Source organism: Procambarus clarkii, chromosome 56 (assembly GCF_040958095.1).
Source record: "Procambarus clarkii isolate CNS0578487 chromosome 56, FALCON_Pclarkii_2.0, whole genome shotgun sequence".
NCBI lineage: Eukaryota > Metazoa > Arthropoda > Malacostraca > Decapoda > Cambaridae > Procambarus > Procambarus clarkii.
In genome coordinates, this window is record NC_091205.1 from 23,832,266 (window position 1) to 23,851,209 (window position 18,944).

At 44.8% G+C, this 18,944-nt stretch overlaps 2 protein-coding genes across 17 annotated transcripts in view; one reads left to right on the forward strand and one right to left on the reverse strand.

Moving 5' to 3' along the window:
- Positions 1 to 18,944, forward strand: part of tty (tweety) — a 158,644-nt gene that overhangs the window by 91,780 nt on the left and 47,920 nt on the right. The window lies entirely within an intron of this gene.
- LOC138353215 (prophage side tail fiber protein homolog StfR-like) lies at positions 955 to 4,506 on the reverse strand. The gene is made up of 2 exons (XM_069306096.1): positions 4,481 to 4,506; positions 955 to 1,834 (listed from the first exon to the last, which is right to left on the reverse strand). Exons 1-2 carry the CDS (start codon positions 4,504 to 4,506, stop codon positions 955 to 957), a joined length of 906 nt encoding a protein of 301 aa, XP_069162197.1.

The window sequence follows — 18,944 nt, forward strand, 5'->3', positions numbered from 1 at the left end:
ACGCACACACACACACACACACACACACACGTGTGTATGTGTACATTTCTCCAGAGGTGACACTTTAATTGTAAATGACTTTATTACTTTTAATTACGATCGACTCCTTATGACTATATATAGCCTTCGAGTGGCCAATTCTAGAATATGCAGCACCAGTATGGAAGCCACACATTGAAGCCACCACCAGTATGGGTTTGGACTCAACCTTCCACCACCCATACGTAGGTGCTAATCCATTGTGCAATATAATTTAATTCTTCCTACGGGCTCACCATAGCCCGTGCTACGTGGAATTTGACATTCCAGGTAGCGAATCTTTAACAACAACAACAACAATTTAATTCTACCCTCCCCTGAAGTATTCATTAGAGGGTTAATATCCTCCTTTCCTTATTGCTACTGTGACGTTACTTGTTGTTGATGTTTGATAAAGATTAAGCGACCCAAGAGGTGGCACGGGCATGAATAACCCGTAATTCATACAGCTGAATTAGGTGAGGATTAGCGTCTAGACTTGAGCTTCCCCTTAATTATGCGGGTCTGGGAGACGGTCATTGTCTTGTGAGACGGACAGTGTTTTTGTGTTGGGATAATTTCTTTGTTTGGTAGGTTTTTTTTTTTGCGATTCTCTTAATTGTCGTGGTAGAGGCTGGCAGTCTTCCTGTCGCGGGTGGTGGCGTTTTGTGCCTCTGTTTATTCTGACAGTTTGGTGTATATTGTAATGGTTAGTGTGTGGTATGGGAGGGTGTGGCACTCTGGTGTTATGTGGGAGGGTGTGGCACTGGTGCCATTTGGGAGGGTGTGGCACTGGTGCCATTTGGGAGGGTGTGGCACTGGTGATGTTCTATGACTAAGGAAGTTCACTTCACTCTCGACAAGCCATTCCGGCTCATCTGTGAAGTTTTTCCCGCCATTTCGGCTCATCCGTGAAGTTTTTCCCGCCATTCCGGCTCATCCGTGAAGTTTTTCCCGCCATTCCGGCTCATCTGTGAAGTTTTTCCCGCCATTTCGGCTCATTCGTAAAGTTTCCCTGCTATCTTGGCACACCCGTAAAGTTTCCCTGCTATCTTGGCACACCCGTAAAGTTTCCCTGCTATCTTGGCACACCCGTAAAGTTTCCCTGCTATCTTGGCACACCCGTGGCACACTTCCCCGCCCTGCGATCATGACTGCCGCCTCCACAAACATGCACCGTCCCTGTCGGATGACTCTTTCACACAATTCATGTTTAATTGTGATCCGGGAGCTGTGGCCGTCAGCTGGTAGGGCGTCGAGGACGGCTGGCGGAATTACCCGCCATATGTAGAGCGTCAGATGCATCCCCGCAGAGATCAGTGAGGCCCGGTTGCTAGCCAGCGAGGCTCGGTTGCTAGCCAGCGGGGCTCGGTTGCTAGCCAGCGGGGCTCGGTTGCTAGCCAGCGGGGCTCGGTTGCTAGCCAGCGGGGCTCGGTTGCTAGCCAGCGGGGCTCGGTTGCTAGCCAGCGGGGCTCGGTTGCTAGCCAGCGGGGCTCGGTTGCTAGCCAGCGGGGCTCGGTTGCTAGCCAGCGGGGCTCGGTTGCTAGCCAGCGGGGCTCGGTTGCTAGCCAGCGGGGCTCGGTGGCTAGCCAGCGGGGCTCGGTGGCTAGCCAGCGGGGCTCGGTGGCTAGCCAGCGGGGCTCGGTGGCTAGCCAGCGGGGCTCGGTGGCTAGCCAGCGGGGCTCGGTGGCTAGCCAGCGGGGCTCGGTGGCTAGCCAGCGGGGCTCGGTTGCTAGCCAGCGGGGCTCGGTTGCTAGCCAGCGGGGCTCGGTTGCTAGCCAGCGGGGCTCGGTTGCTAGCCAGCGGGGCTCGGTTGCTAGTAGCAGACCAGTGAAGTAACTATTTACTGCTACTGTAAGGAGACGTGCCCTTCCCGAGAATCGAACTCAGGTCCAGTTGATTGTGACTCACCTGCGCTGCTCTCTCACACATAAACACACACACCATAATAATAATAATAATAATAATAATAATAATAACTACTATCTGACGTAGAAATCATGAGGCCAGAAAGTAAGATATCCCCCCAAAAATAAAACTTTTACAGTCCACTTTAAAACATGCCTGGAATGTTGTCGAAGATCATTGTATAATTACAGTATTTTTTATCATTTGAAACGTGTAAGGCTCTATAATGCTTTGTCCTGGGTAAGGGAGAATGATAGGTGTGTAGTGTAGACTCGCTCTCTCTTTAATTCTCTCCCTCTTTTTTCCCGAGAGAGAGAGAGAGAGAGAGAGAGAGAGAGAGAGAGAGAGAGAGGGGAAGAGAGAGAGGGGAAGAGGGAAGAGGGAAGGGGAAGGGGAAAGGGAAAGGGGAAAGGGAAAGGGGAAAGGGAAAGGAGTACAGAGAGAGAGAGAACAAGGAAACGAACTGTAGATTGTTCAGTAGAACCTGGCCTCCCTGGCACCTAGGGTCCGTGTGTGTTAATATTTCATGAACATGTTGAGGAGATAGAAGGGGTCGCGAGCAGGGGGGGGGTAAGAGAAGTGAAGGGGGCGAGTCTCACACTACCATATGATGTTAACTCGAGCTGTGAAGGGGGTTCATGGGGGCCTGGACACTCAAATAATGGTTAGAACATGAAGACAGGCCTCCAGGAAAGGTTAGGTGAAGAGACTGGAAGACAACAGTATTGAAATAACAGGTATGTAGAGAGGCCAGGACAAAGAGAGAGGGAGAGGGGGGTTACTATGTAGGGAAGAGATGCAAACATTCCCGGCTCAATATGCATATTGTAGCGTCCTGGTGGTGTAGTTGCAGGTGTGGTAGTGTGGCTGCAGGTGTGGTAGTGTAGCTGCAGGTGTGGTAGTGTGGCTGCAGGTGTGGTAGTGTGGCTGCAGGTGTGGTAGTGTAGCTGCAGGTGTGGTAGTGTGGCTGCAGGTGTGGTAGTGTAGTTGCAGGTGTGGTAGTGTAGCTGCAGGTGTGGTAGTGTGGCTGCAGGTGTGGTAGTGTGGCTGCAGGTGTGGTAGTGTAGTTGCAGGTGTGGTAGTGTGGCTGCAGGTGTGGTAGTGTGGCTGCAGGTGTGTTTTACCAAGTCATCCTACGCTCCAAGCATCCTGTTGCATCCAAGCAACAGCCTGGTGGACCAAACTCTCACAAGTCAGGCCGGGCTTGGGGAGTAGAAGAACTCTCAGAACCCCGTCAACCAGGTATCACAACCCCTACTTCGGTGTGTCTCACTGACCTAGGCCTCCCTGGCGTAACCTAGGTCGCAGAGCCCAACCAGTACCGTACGCACGCAAACGGCCCACCTAACCTATCGAGGCCGATACATGGACAACGTCACTATTATGGTGTTGTACGTTGTACAAATACGTCGCATTTTAAGCTGGTTGTTGATATCCGTAAACTATGCTAAGTGAGAGGACAGGTTGCTCCGTAACTCGTCCTCATTGTCATGTCTATCTTGAGGTTATCTTGAGATGATTTCGGGGCTTTAGTGTCCCCGCGGCCCGGTCCTCGACCAGGCCTCCACCCCCAGGAAGCAGCCCGTGACAGCTGCTTTAACACCCAGGTACCTATTTACTGCTAGGTAACAGGGGAATAGGGTGAAAGAAACTTCCCATTGTTTCTCGCCGGCGTCCGGGATCGAACCCGGGATCACTGGATCACAGTCCAGCGTGCTGTCCGCTCGACCGACCAGCTCCCTATGTCTGGGGTAAATATGGAGGTTACCTTACCTTGAGGTGCTTCCGGGGCTTAGTGTCCCCGCGGCCCGGTCGTCGATCAGGCCTCCTGGTTGCTGGACTGATCAACCAGGCTGTTGGACGCGGCTGCTCGCAGCCTGACGTATGTCACAGCCTGGTTGATCAGGTATCCATTATGGATACAACCATAAGAGTATAAACTTATGAGGATACACTAACCTTTAAACTGGGCCACATGACACTATTACCTTAAGGTCACCTTACCGTGAGGGGTCTGGGGATCAATGTCCCTGCGGCCCGGTCTCTGATCAGGCCTCCTGGTTGGTGGTCTGGTCAATCAAGCTGTTAGACGCGGCTGCTCGCAGCCTGACGTATGCATCACAGCCACAGCGAGAGGTCAGCGACATCATTCCCAACCTTGCCTAACCAATTTTAAGTTAAACCTGCTTGACGTAACCAAAGCCAAGCCACTGACCAGCGGCCCTTCCTCTCAATTCTGAACTTCGACGAATCATACGGAAAGCTGTTCCGTTTCCTCCCGTGTACGGTGCCCAATCACTTGCGGTGGACGGTAGAGCGACGGTCTCGCTTCGCGTAGGTCGACGTTCAACCCCCAACCGTCCAAATGCTTTGGAACCATTCTTTCCGCCGTCCCATCCCAAATCCTTATCCTGACCGCTTCCCAGTGCTTTATAGTCGTAATGGCGCTTTCCCCTGACAATACCGTCCTTTCCCTGTTGTTGTTGTTATAGATTCAACTACTGGGAACATGTTCCAAGTAGCACGGGCTATGGTGAGCCTGTAGTGAACTTACCTGGCACAGGAGCGGGGCTGTGACATCCTTTCCCCCCGTGTATATGTAGCAGACACTAACGATAAAGGAAGACTGCGACTAGCGTCTTCCCGTGTATCTCAGTATTACCGTGTGTCCTGGCCCGTGTGCTGCACCTGGAGTCGCTCCTCTTACTAATCTTCCTTGCGTTTGTATTTTGATATCTCAGTCTAGGGTCGTGGTTCTGCGTCTGCTTCCCTCTCCTATCATAACTGCGGGTCCTCTCCTCCCCTCTCCCCTCATAACTGCGGGTCCTCCCCTCCCCTCTTCCCTCACAACTGCGGGTCCTCCCCTCCCCTCTTCCCTCATAACTGCGGGTCCTCTCCTCCCCTCTTCCCTCATAACTGCGGGTCCTCTCCTCCCCTCTTCCCTCATAACTGCGGGTCCTCTCCTCCCCTCTTCCCTCATAACTGCGGGTCCTCTCCTCCCCTCTTCCCTCATAACTGCGGGTCCTCTCCTCCCCTCTTCCCTCATAACTGCGGGTCCTCCCCTCCCCTCTTCCCTCACAACTGCGGGTCCTCCCCTCCCCTCTTCCCTCATAACTGCGGGTCCTCCCCTCCCCTCTTCCCTCACAACTGCGGGTCCTCCCCTCCCCTCTTCCCTCACAACTGCGGGTCCTCCCCTCCCCTCTTCCCTCACAACTGCGGGTCCTCCCCTCCCCTCTTCCCTCATAACTGCGGGTCCTCCCCTCCCCTCTTCCCTCACAACTGCGGGTCCTCCCCTCCCCTCTTCCCTCACAACTGCGGGTCCTCCCCTCCCCTCTTCCCTCACAACTGCGGGTCCTCCCCTCCCCTCTTCCCTCATAACTGCGGGTCCTCCCCTCCCCTCTTCCCTCACAACTGCGGGTCCTCCCCTCCCCTCTTCCCTCACAACTGCGGGTCCTCCCCTCCCCTCTTCCCTCACAACTGCGGGTCCTCCCCTCCCCTCTTCCCTCATAACTGCGGGTCCTCTCCTTCCCTCTCCCCTCATAACTGCGGGTCCTCCCCTCCCCTCTTCCATCATAACTGCGGGTCCTCCCCTCCCCTCTTCCATCATAACTGCGGGTCCTCTCCTCCCCTCTTCCCTCATAACTGCGGGTCCTCCCCTCCCCTCTTCCCTCATAACTGCGGGTCCTCCCCTCCCCTCTTCCCTCACAACTGCGGGTCCTCCCCTCCCCTCTTCCCTCACAACTGCGGGTCCTCCCCTCCCCTCTTCCCTCACAACTGCGGGTCCTCCCCTCCCCTCTTCCCTCATAACTGCGGGTCCTCTCCTTCCCTCTCCCCTCATAACTGCGGGTCCTCCCCTCCCCTCTTCCATCATAACTGCGGGTCCTCTCCTCCCCTCTTCCATCATAACTGCGGGTCCTCCCCTCCCCTCTTCCCTCATAACTGCGGGTCCTCCCCTCCCCTCTCCCCTCATAACTGCGGGTCCTCCCCTCCCCTCTTCCCTCATAACTGCGGGTCCTCTCCTTCCCTCTCCCCTCATAACTGCGGGTCCTCCCCTCCCCTCTCCCCTCATAACTGCGGGTCCTCCCCTCCCCTCTTCCCTCATAACTGCGGGTCCTCCCCTCCCCTCTTCCCTCATAACTGCGGGTCCTCTCCTTCCCTCTCCCCTCATAACTGCGGGTCCTCCCCTCCCCTCTCCCCTCATAACTGCGGGTCCTCCCCTCCCCTCTCCCCTCATAACTGCGGGTCCTCCCCTCCCCTCTCCCCTCATAACTGCGGGTCCTCCCCTCCCCTCTTCCCTCATAACTGCGGGTCCTCCCCTCCCCTCTCCCCTCATAACTGCGGGTCCTCCCCTCCCCTCTTCCCTCATAACTGCGGGTCCTCTCCTCCCCTCTTCCCTCATAACTGCGGGTCCTCCCCTCCCCTCTTCCATCATAACTGCGGGTCCTCTCCTCCCCTCTTCCATCATAACTGCGGGTCCTCCCCTCCCCTCTTCCCTCATAACTGCGGGTCCTCCCCTCCCCTCTCCCCTCATAACTGCGGGTCCTCCCCTCCCCTCTTCCCTCATAACTGCGGGTCCTCTCCTTCCCTCTCCCCTCATAACTGCGGGTCCTCCCCTCCCCTCTTCCCTCATAACTGCGGGTCCTCCCCTCCCCTCTTCCCTCATAACTGCGGGTCCTCCCCTCCCCTCTTCCCTCATAACTGCGGGTCCTCCCCTCCCCTCTTCCCTCATAACTGCGGGTCCTCCCCTCCCCTCTTCCCTCACAACTGCGGGTCCTCTCCTCCCCTCTTCCCTCACAACTGCGGGTCCTCCCCTCCCCTCTTCCCTCACAACTGCGGGTCCTCCCCTCCCCTCTTCCCTCACAACTGCGGGTCCTCCCCTCCCCTCTCCCCTCATTCGCCACAGCCCTGGGCGGCAGCCGCCGTGGTCATATTGCGTCCATCTGCTCCACGGTCCTCTGATTAATGGCGCTCTCCTTCTCTCAGGTAGCGCGGAGAGAGGGAAGAGGAGGAGGAGGAGAGGTGAAGGAAGAGAATGGGGAAGAGGAGGTGAAGAAAGAGGAGGAGGAAGAGGTGCAGCTAAGTCTGGTGGTGAAGAGGTAGCACACTCCCCTCCGCAGGCATTTTCGTCTGGGTTCCCCCTTTGGTCAGGTTGACTGGGTTTCAGCCTTCAACTGTTCGTCCCTTCGTTCCCCCATTCACCCAACAGTTAATGGGGTGGTCTGGTTAGACCCCCCGATACTGGGTGGTCTGGTTAGACCCCCCGATACTGGGTGGTCTGGTTAGACCCCCCGATACTGGGTGGTCTGGTTAGACCCCCCGATACTGGGTGGTCTGGTTAGACCCCCCGATACTGGGTGGTCTGGTTAGACCCCCCGATACTGGGTGGTCTGGTTAGACCCCCCGATACTGGGTGGTCTGGTTAGACCCCCCGATACTGGGTGGTCTGGTTAGACCCCCCGATACTGGGTGGTCTGGTTAGACCCCCCGATACTGGGTGGTCTGGTTAGACCCCCCGATACTGGGTGGTCTGGTTAGACCCCCCGATACTGGGTGGTCTGGTTAGACCCCCCGATACTGGGTGGTCTGGTTAGACCCCCCGATACTGGGTGGTCTGGTTAGACCCCCCGATACTGGGTGGTCTGGTTAGACCCCCCGATACTGGGTGGTCTGGTTAGACCCCCCGATACTGGGTGGTCTGGTTAGACCCCCCGATACTGGGTGGTCTGGTTAGACCCCCCGATACTGGGTGGTGGTGGTCCATGATAAACTAGTAGAGTAAGACGTAACACGAGCAATAGGAAGTGGAAGCTGCCAGTCGTCTACACTTGTACGTCTGTGTGAACAAAAAATCATGACTTGGAGGGCTTAAAGAATGATAGACGACATTTAAAGAGAAAATACACGCAAAGAGCAGGAGAAAAGTTACTGGTCGGGCAAAGTGGGAGTGAATAGGGGGGCACGCTGAGATAAATAGGAAGAGGCAGGGACCGTGAAGACGATAGAGAGCGGTCTTAGCCAATATTGTGGATGGGCCCGGCCCGGCCCGGCCCGGCGAGGTGTGCGCTCCACGGGTGAAATACTGAGGGCCTGGTGCCCACCTGAAGACCCGTGGGAACCCTTGGATAAGGATGAGATTTACGCCAGATGGGGAGGGGAGAGAATTGTCCTTTTCTGGTTGTATTTGGGTAGGGAGGGGATGAGTTACGGCTCTTGGGTCCAGCCTCTCCTTTACTCGACTGGTCTTCCAGAGCCTATTGGGCTCTGTCACATCAATATTCAAGCTGTGTATAGAGTCTACCTCTGACACTCTGACGCCGTACCACTCGCCAGGCGACCCATCACATAGGCTACCAAGGCGACCCATCACATTGGCTACCAAGGCGACCCATCACATAGGCTACCAAGGCGACCCATCACATTGGCTACCAAGGCGACCTGCCACATAGGCTACCAAGGCGACCCATCACATAGGCTACCAAGGCGACCCATCACATAGGCTACCAAGGCGACCCATCACATAGGCTACCAAGGCGACCTGCCACATAGGCTACCAAGGCGACCCATCACATAGGCTACCAAGGCGACCCATCACATAGGCTACCAAGGCGACCCATCACATAGGCTACCAAGGCGACCCATCACATAGGCTACCAAGGCGACCTGCCACATAGGCTACCAAGGCGACCCATCACATAGGCTACCAAGGCGACCTGCCACATAGGCTACCAAGGCGACCCATCACATAGGCTACCAAGGCGACCCATCACATAGGCTACCAAGGCGACCTGCCACATAGGCTACCAAGGCGACCTGCCACATAGGCTACCAAGGCGACCTGCCACATAGGCTACCAAGGCGACCTGCCACATAGGCTACCAAGGCGACCTGCCACATAGGCTACCAAGGCGACCTGCCACACAGGCTACCAAGGCGACCCATCACATAGGCTAAAAAGGCGACCTGCCACATAGGCTACCAAGGCGACCCATCACATAGGCTACCAAGGCGACCTGCCACACAGGCTACCAAGGCGACCTGCCACACAGGCTACCAAGGCGACCTGCCACACAGGCTACCAAGGCGACCTGCCACATAGGCTACCAAGGCGACCTGCCACATAGGCTACCAAGGCGACCTGCCACACAGGCTACCAAGGCGACCTGCCACACAGGCTACCAAGGCGACCTGCCACACAGGCTACCAAGGCGACCTGCCACATAGGCTACCAAGGCGACCTGCCACATAGGCTACCAAGGCGACCCATCACATAGGCTACCAAGGCGACCCATCACATAGGCTACCAAGGCGACCCATCACATAGGCTAAAAAGGCGACCTGCCACATAGGCTACCAAGGCGACCTGCCACATAGGCTACCAAGTCGACCCATCACATAGACTACCAAGTCGACCTGCCACATAGGCTACCAAGGCGACCTGCCACATAGGCTACCAAGGCGACCTGCCACATATGCTACCAAGTCGACCTGCCACATAGGCTACCAAGGCGACCTGCCACATAGGCTACCAAGGCGACCTGCCACATAGGCTAACTAAGCTTAATAAACGACCAGAGTAATATAGCTTTAACTCTGTCCAATGTCCATTCACTTTGGTCGGTATAGCGACGGCCGCTCTTATTGCAGGGTCGGTGCTCAATCCCCGATAGTACAAGTACTTGCGCACTATTCATTTACTCCATCCTCATATCCCAGTTCCTTGTCCTCGTATCTTAGATCCTTGTTTTTATATCCCAGATTTGTGTGAGAATGGAAATTTCTTAGCCATACCTTCTCACCCGTAATTGCAGATTGCTGTACAATATGAGAATAGTAGTAGGGATGACATGCCACAGACGATATTTTGTTTCTGGGAAATATCGTGTGTAGCATGTCAGGGTTTTCAGGCGAATTTAGAAATATCGTGTGTAGCATGTCAGGGTTTTCAGGTAAATTTAGAATATCGTCTGTGTGGAGCCATGGTTTTCAGGTCAAATATCGTCTGTGTGAGCCAGGGTTTTCAGGTAAATTTTGTGTCACAGATTTTAGAAGTATGGATTTCTTATGAGAAAAATAATTTCCGAGACATAGAAGTTTGTTAAGGCCTTATGGGACAAATTCAAGTAACGTATGTAGCTCTTTAGGGCTTCCAGGAGAACTCTACGGACATATTTTACATGTTTTCAACTTACAAAATCGTCTATGTAAGCCTTAGTTATTCATATAAATTTAGAAAATCACCTGTGTAAGTCATGGTTTTCAGGGTTTCGTACATCACACCCCCCTCCCTCCCCCCTTACCTCGCAATCTCTCGCGTCACCTTTATTTACTTTACGCCCGGCCAGCCAGTCGGCTCTTATCATATCTTATCTCCATAATATCTCTACCGTCCCTCCTCTCTCTCTCCTCCTCCTATTTCCTTACAACTATTTTCAGAGTTTCAAATAATCATAGAAGTTTATTTATATGTTTATGACCGAATTTGTAAAAGGACCATTTTCAGAGAATATTGTCTTAGATGTTTTGTTAAGGAAAACAGGCAACTTATCCATAACATTTAGTTTTATATCCATTTACGGCTATTTCATCTGTAAAGACCAAATTGAACAGAGCCCAGTTTTAAGCTCATATTTCATCAGAGTCCAGTTTATACCGAAAATTCGCCAGAGTCTACTTTGAGAGCAATATTCATCAGAGACAGTTTTAGCTCATATTTCATCAGAGACCATTTTATACCTAAAAATGAACAGAGTCCACTTTGTGAGCAAATTAGTCAGAGACAGTATTTAGCTCATATTTCATCAGAGTCCAGTTTATGCTCAAATTCGCCAGAGTCTACTTTGAGAGCAATATTCGTCAGAGACAGTATTTAGCTCATATTTCATCAGAGACCATTTTATACCTAAAAATGAACAGAGTCCACTTTGTCAGCAAAATTAGTCAGAGACAGTACTTAGCTCATATTTCATCAGAGTCCAATTATCAACAGAAATTCGCCAGAGTCTACTTTGAGAGCAAATTTCATCAGTGTCCTGTAATCTGTGAAAATTTGACAGAGTCCAGTTCTTGATCGAAATTCATCAGAGTCCAGTTTTCTAGCAAAATTCGCCAGAGTCTACTTTGTGCCAAAATATTCAGAGTCCAGTTCATGATCGAAATTAATCAGAGTCCAATTAAAGACCCAAATTTGGCAGAGACCACATTTTCGCTACTAGCAGTCCAATCCCCCTGAAATTTTAAACAGTCATATTTCAGACGTAGTAAATAAGATCAAGTCAGTTACAGAGCTCCAGCTCTTGTCCCCCTGTATTTGCATATTTTCTCTATATTCACTGTGTTCTTCGTATTCTCATCCGTGTTCACTCCATGTTCTACAAATGTTCACAGTCCCATTCAGTTCATATTTTCACAAGTATCTCCATTTTTTCTGTAATCTTTCTCTTAGTCTCATTATGTTCTCTACAAAGTCTAGTCATATTTTCTATGTTTTCATGTTCATCACATGTTCTCTTTACAACTTTTATACTCAATATTCATGCTAACTTCCATATTTTGTGTTCTTTGTCAATATTCATGTTCCTCTACAAGTTCATGTTCCTCACAAGATCACTTCGTTTTTCACCTTCACTTACATGTTTTCTACATTCTTTGTCATATTCTCCATGTTCTTCACAAGTCCATTGTTCATTCTTTGTATTCCCTATTCTCCTTATCATGTTTTCATGTTCTCTGTAAGTTCATATTCCCAGCATGTTCACTGTATTCATCAACTTTTTCTTACATGTTTTCTGTGTTCACCGTATGTTCACTGTGTTCATTCCCCTACTTAACCTCAATTTTTTATGTTCTTTGTTTCTTTTAACCAATTTCTTTCTTCCATTCACTAACTAGTTCTTTGTCAAATAATATTATACTGCATTACAGTTTCCTCAACAATTTTAGTCACCCAGTTTTTATTTGCAAAACTATGTCAAAGTAATTCTCATAGTCAACTTAATAGTTCTACCAGCCATGTTCTTAAACAAATCTACACTTTATTCAGTTCCAAATTTACAAAGACAAACCTTTCTTGTAACTTCTTAACTAAAAATCTTTCGCCAATCAACTAAAACATAGTCACTTTCGTCATTTCTCAACTAAACTTATTATCCAGTCAACTAAAAAATTGTCAAAGGAATCTTTCCAGCACTGTTCACAACTAAACATATTCCCCATTCATCAGAAATAACCTTGTTCTTCATGTTTCATTGTCATTTCATAACTAAAATTATCTATCAATCAACAGAAAAAGCCATGTTCATCATGTTTTGTCTTTTTCCTTAACTAAAGTATTCATCAGTCAACTAAAAATAGTTACTTCATCATGTTTCCTTGTCATTTCTCAACTAAACTTATTATCCAGTCAACTAAAAATAGTCAGAAATAGCCTCGTTCAACACTGTTCTTAACTAAAACAACCTTTCTCTTAGCTAAAAATTGTCAAAGGAAACTTTTTCAACACTTTCGTAACTAAAATTATATGTCGCTAAGTAAGAAAAATTGTCAAAGGAATCTTTCCAGCACTGTTCTTAACTAAACTTATTCCCCAGTCATCAGAAATAACCGTGTTCTTCATGTTTCATTGTCATTTCATAACTAAAATTATCCATCAATCAACAGAAAAAGCCATGTTCATCATGTTTTGTCTTTTTGCTTAACTAACTTTATCCATCGTCAAGTAAGAAAATATAGTCAAAGATATCTATCATCGTCGTTCTTAACTGACATTTATACTTTGTGGAGCACTAAAATAGTCAAATGTAACTTTTTCCAACACTTTCGTAACTAAAATTATATGTCGCTAAGTAAGAAAAATAGTCAAAGGTGCTCTCCGTTACACCAAAGTTACTCTTCGAGAAATCAAAGACACTCTTCAATACATCAAGGACTTACTCAAAGACACCAAAGTTACACTCTAAGACATCCTTCGAGACATCAAAGACTTCCTTAAGACTTCAATGGGACTCTTCCATTCATCAAAGACATTCTCTAAGCCCTCAAAGTTATTCTCAGCACAATCAAAAGTTATTCCAAGACAACAAAAGTTATTCTCAGAACAATCAAAAGTTATTCCAAGACAACAAAAGTCATTCTCAGAGCTATCAAAATTATTCTCGGAGTCATCAAAAGGTATTCTCTAACTCACTTTTGGTCATTAAAGTTAATTTCTATGTTATAAAAGTTTGTCTCAGAGACATCTAAAGTTAATCTTAGAGTTATCAAATGTAATCTCTAACTCTCTTTTGTTCATCAAAGTTGATCTCAGAGTTAACAAAGGTAATCTCTAACTCACTCTCGTTCATCAAAGTTATTCAAAGAGCTAACAAAAGTTATTCTCAGAGTCACCTTCGTTCTTCAGAGAAACTTTCCAAAACATCTTTATTCATCAAAGTTATTCTCAGAGGCATAAAAGTCATTCTCAGAGCTATCAAACTTGTTCTCAAAGTCATCAAACTTATTCACAGAGTCATCAAAGTTAATCTAAGACATCATTTTTCATCAAAGATATTCTCTCTAAACCATCAATGTTCTTCTCTAAGACATAAAAGTTATTCTCAGAGTCACCTTCGTTCGTCAGAGAAACTTTCAAAACATCTTTGTTCATCAAACTTGTTTTCAAAGTCATCAAAAGTTAATCTAAGACATCTTCTTTCATCAAAGTTATTTTCAGAGACATCTAAAGTTATTCTCAGAGCTATCAAACTTGTTCTCAGAGTCATCAAAGTTATTTTCAGAGACATCTAAAGTTAATTTCTATGTTATAAAGTTATTCTCAGAGACATCTAAAGTTAATCTTGGTCATCAAAGTTGTTCTCTAAACATCAATGTTGTTCTCCAAGACATCAAAGATGTTCTCAAAATCATAAAAGTTATTCCCAGAGCTATCAAAGTTAATCTCAGAGTTATCCAAAGATATTCTCATGTCCACAAAAGTTATTCCAAGAGACGTCAAAGTTGTTTCAAAGACATCAAAGTTAATCTCAGAGTTATCCAAAGACATTCTCAGAGACATCTAAAGTTATTCTCTAAGACATCAAAGTTGTTCTAAGAGTTATCAAAAGTTATTCTCAGTCATGATATGTTATTCTCTAACTCACTTCCATTCATCAAAGACATTCTCTAAGTCCTGAAAGTTATTCTCTAAGACAACAAAGTCTTTCTCACAGCTACCAAAGATGTTCTCTAAATCATAAAAGTTAATCTTAACTCACCTTCGTTCATTAGAGAAACTTTCCAATCCATATTCGTTGACCAGAGTTATTCTCAGAGTCATCAAAGCGATCTCTAATTCATCTTCGTTCTCCAAAGTTGTTCTCTAAGACACCTTCATTCATCAAAGAAACTCTCCTTCTTCCATCATGTTATTCTTTAAGACATCTTCAGTCATAAAATTTTCTCTCCAAAATGTAACTAGTTCAGCTTTTCATACCAAACCTGCATTTCTGTTAAAACATATTTTCTTAGTTGCTTTACCCTAAAACTGTTCTCTGAACTACACTGTTCAAACCTACGTAACCTATCCTCTCCACCCAATGTTACTTAGTTAACGTAACGTTCCTAAACCTAGCTTTACCTATCCTAACATACCTTACCTTACCTTCCCTATCTTACCTAACTTTACCTATCCTAACATAACTTACCTTACCTTCCCTAACTTAACCTAACTTTACCTATCCTAACTTAACTTGCCTTTCATAACCTAACTTTACCTATCCTAACATAACTTACCTTACCTTCCCTATCTTACCTAACTTTACCTATCCTAACATAACTTACCTTACCTTCCCTAACTTAACCTAACTTTACCTATCCTAACTTAACTTGCCTTTCATAACCTAACTTTACCTAACATAACTTACCTTACCTTCCCTAACTTAACCTAACTTTACCTATCCTAACTTAACTTACCTAACTTATTCTGCTTAACATAACTTACCTTACCTTCCCTATCTTACCTAACTTTACCTATCCTATCCTAACCTAACTTGTCTTACCTAACTTAATCTTACTTTCCCAAACTGATGTATCCTAACTTATCTAGTCCAACCAGACGTGATCTAACTTAAGTATTCCTTCTTGTCTTTGTGTTTCGTCAATCATTGTCTCATATTCATTTACTCATTTCATTAGTTAATTTCTCAAATGGTCACTTATGCATTTCAAGTGCTATTTGTTAGAGATTGGATATTTAAGCATTTCAAAGAATTATAATTTCTCAAATGGACGTTTTTGCATTTCAAGTGCTATTTGTTAGAGATTGAATATTTAAGCATTTCAAAGAATTTTTGTTATATATGGGCATTTACTCATTTCAAGGGATAATTTCTCAAATGGACGTTTTTGCATTTCAAGTGTTATTTGTTTAAGATTGGGTATTTAACCATTTCAAAGGATTTTTGTTATATATGGGAACTTACTCGTTTCAAGGGCTAATTTCTCAAATGGTCATTTTTGCAGATCAAGTGTTATTTGTTTAAGATTGGGTATTTAACCATCTCAAAGGATTTTTGTTATATATGGGAACTTACTCGTTTCAAGGGCTAATTTCTCAAATGGTCATTTTTGCAGATCAAGGGTTATTTGTTAAAGTTCATCAAGTTGCCCATAAGTTGTATTAGTAGGTTCTATCTTATGTTCTTATTTCCCAACCCCTTAACCTAACCTCTTGTAATCTTAGTGTATTTAGTAGGTTCTATCTTATGTTCTTATTCCCCAACCCTTTAACCTAACCTTTCAGATGTAGTTTGTTGAATATATTATCCTTTTCCTAACCTTTCAGATGTAGTTTTGTTTCTCCTTTTTGTATATTTTTACCCAAACCATCTTTCTTTCTTTACTTTGATTCTCCTACTCCTTCTAACCCTCCTTTTCTATCTCTCTTCTTTGGTCCCATTTTCTTCCGCCCCCTCTCTCTTACTCCTTGCTCTTCTTTCATGCTCTCACTCCCTTGAGCTCTTGTTTCTCAATTTCAAGTCTTAGTAGATCTGATTCTTTACTATTGTAATTTTATTATTACTATGATAAAGAATGAACTTATATGTGAAAACAAAGTAAAGAAGGAAAGAAGGTTAAGTGGGATGGTGGGTTTGGGTAAAAATATACAAAAAGGAGAAACAAAACTACATCTGAAAGGTTAGGAAAAGGATAATATATTCAACAAACTACATCTGAAAGGTTAGGTTAAAGGGTTGGGGAATAAGAACATAAGATAGAACCTACTAAATACACTAAGATTACAAGAGGTTAGGTTAAGGGGTTGGGAAATAAGAACATAAGATAGAACCTACTAATACAACTTATGGGCAACTTGATGAACTTTAACAAATAACCCTTGATCTGCAAAAATGACCATTTGAGAAATTAGCCCTTGAAACGAGTAAGTTCCCATATATAACAAAAATCCTTTGAGATGGTTAAATACCCAATCTTAAACAAATAACACTTGATCTGCAAAAATGACCATTTGAGAAATTAGCCCTTGAAACGAGTAAGTTCCCATATATAACAAAAATCCTTTGAAATGGTTAAATACCCAATCTTAAACAAATAACACTTGAAATGCAAAAACGTCCATTTGAGAAATTATCCCTTGAAATGAGTAAATGCCCATATATAACAAAAATTCTTTGAAATGCTTAAATATTCAATCTCTAACAAATAGCACTTGAAATGCAAAAACGTCCATTTGAGAAATTATAATTCTTTGAAATGCTTAAATATCCAATCTCTAACAAATAGCACTTGAAATGCATAAGTGACCATTTGAGAAATTAACTAATGAAATGAGTAAATGAATATGAGACAATGATTGACGAAACACAAAGACAAGAAGGAATACTTAAGTTAGATCACGTCTGGTTGGACTAGATAAGTTAGGATACATCAGTTTGGGAAAGTAAGATTAAGTTAGGTAAGACAAGTTAGGTTAGGATAGGATAGGTAAAGTTAGGTAAGATAGGGAAGGTAAGGTAAGTTATGTTAAGCAGAATAAGTTAGGTAAGTTAAGTTAGGATAGGTAAAGTTAGGTTAAGTTAGGGAAGGTAAGGTAAGTTATGTTAGGTAAAGTTAGGTTATGAAAGGCAAGTTAAGTTAGGATAGGTAAAGTTAGGTTAAGTTAGGGAAGGTAAGGTAAGTTATGTTAGGATAGGTAAAGTTAGGTAAGATAGGGAAGGTAAGGTAAGTTATGTTAGGATAGGTAAAGTTAGGTTATGAAAGGCAAGTTAAGTTAGGATAGGTAAAGTTAGGTTAAGTTAGGGAAGGTAAGGTAAGTTATGTTAGGATAGGTAAAGTTAGGTAAGATAGGGAAGGTAAGGTAAGGTATGTTAGGATAGGTAAAGCTAGGTTTAGGAACGTTACGTTAACTAAGTAACATTGGGTGGAGAGGATAGGTTACGTAGGTTTGAACAGTGTAGTTCAGAGAACAGTTTTAGGGTAAAGCAACTAAGAAAATATGTTTTAACAGAAATGCAGGTTTGGTATGAAAAGCTGAACTAGTTACATTTTGGAGAGAAAATTTTATGACTGAAGATGTCTTAAAGAATAACATGATGGAAGAAGGAGAGTTTCTTTGATGAATGAAGGTGTCTTAGAGAACAACTTTGGAGAACGAAGATGAATTAGAGATCGCTTTGATGACTCTGAGAATAACTCTGGTCAACGAATATGGATTGGAAAGTTTCTCTAATGAACGAAGGTGAGTTAAGATTAACTTTTATGATTTAGAGAACATCTTTGGTAGCTGTGAGAAAGACTTTGTTGTCTTAGAGAATAACTTTCAGGACTTAGAGAATGTCTTTGATGAATGGAAGTGAGTTAGAGAATAACATATCATGACTGAGAATAACTTTTGATAACTCTTAGAACAACTTTGATGTCTTAGAGAATAACTTTAGATGTCTCTGAGAATGTCTTTGGATAACTCTGAGATTAACTTTGATGTCTTTGAAACAACTTTGACGTCTCTTGGAATAACTTTTGTGGACATGAGAATATCTTTGGATAACTCTGAGATTAACTTTGATAGCTCTGGGAATAACTTTTATGATTTTGAGAACATCTTTGATGTCTTGGAGAACAACATTGATGTTTAGAGAACAACTTTGATGACCAAGATTAACTTTAGATGTCTCTGAGAATAACTTTATAACATAGAAATTAACTTTAGATGTCTCTGAAAATAACTTTGATGACTCTGAGAACAAGTTTGATAGCTCTGAGAATAACTTTAGATGTCTCTGAAAATAACTTTGATGAAAGAAGATGTCTTAGATTAACTTTTGATGACTTTGAAAACAAGTTTGATGAACAAAGATGTTTTGAAAGTTTCTCTGACGAACGAAGGTGACTCTGAGAATAACTTTTATGTCTTAGAGAAGAACATTGATGGTTTAGAGAGAATATCTTTGATGAAAAATGATGTCTTAGATTAACTTTGATGACTCTGTGAATAAGTTTGATGACTTTGAGAACAAGTTTGATAGCTCTGAGAATGACTTTTATGCCTCTGAGAATAACTTTGATGAATAAAGATGTTTTGGAAAGTTTCTCTGAAGAACGAAGGTGACTCTGAGAATAACTTTTGTTAGCTCTTTGAATAACTTTGATGAACGAGAGTGAGTTAGAGATTACCTTTGTTAACTCTGAGATCAACTTTGATGAACAAAAGAGAGTTAGAGATTACATTTGATAACTCTAAGATTAACTTTAGATGTCTCTGAGACAAACTTTTATAACATAGAAATTAACTTTAATGACCAAAAGTGAGTTAGAGAATACCTTTTGATGACTCCGAGAATAATTTTGATAGCTCTGAGAATGACTTTTGTTGTCTTGGAATAACTTTTGATTGTTCTGAGAATAACTTTTGTTGTCTTGGAATAACTTTTGATTGTGCTGAGAATAACTTTGAGGGCTTAGAGAATGTCTTTGATGAATGGAAGAGTCCCATTGAAGTCTTAAGGAAGTCTTTGATGTCTCGAAGG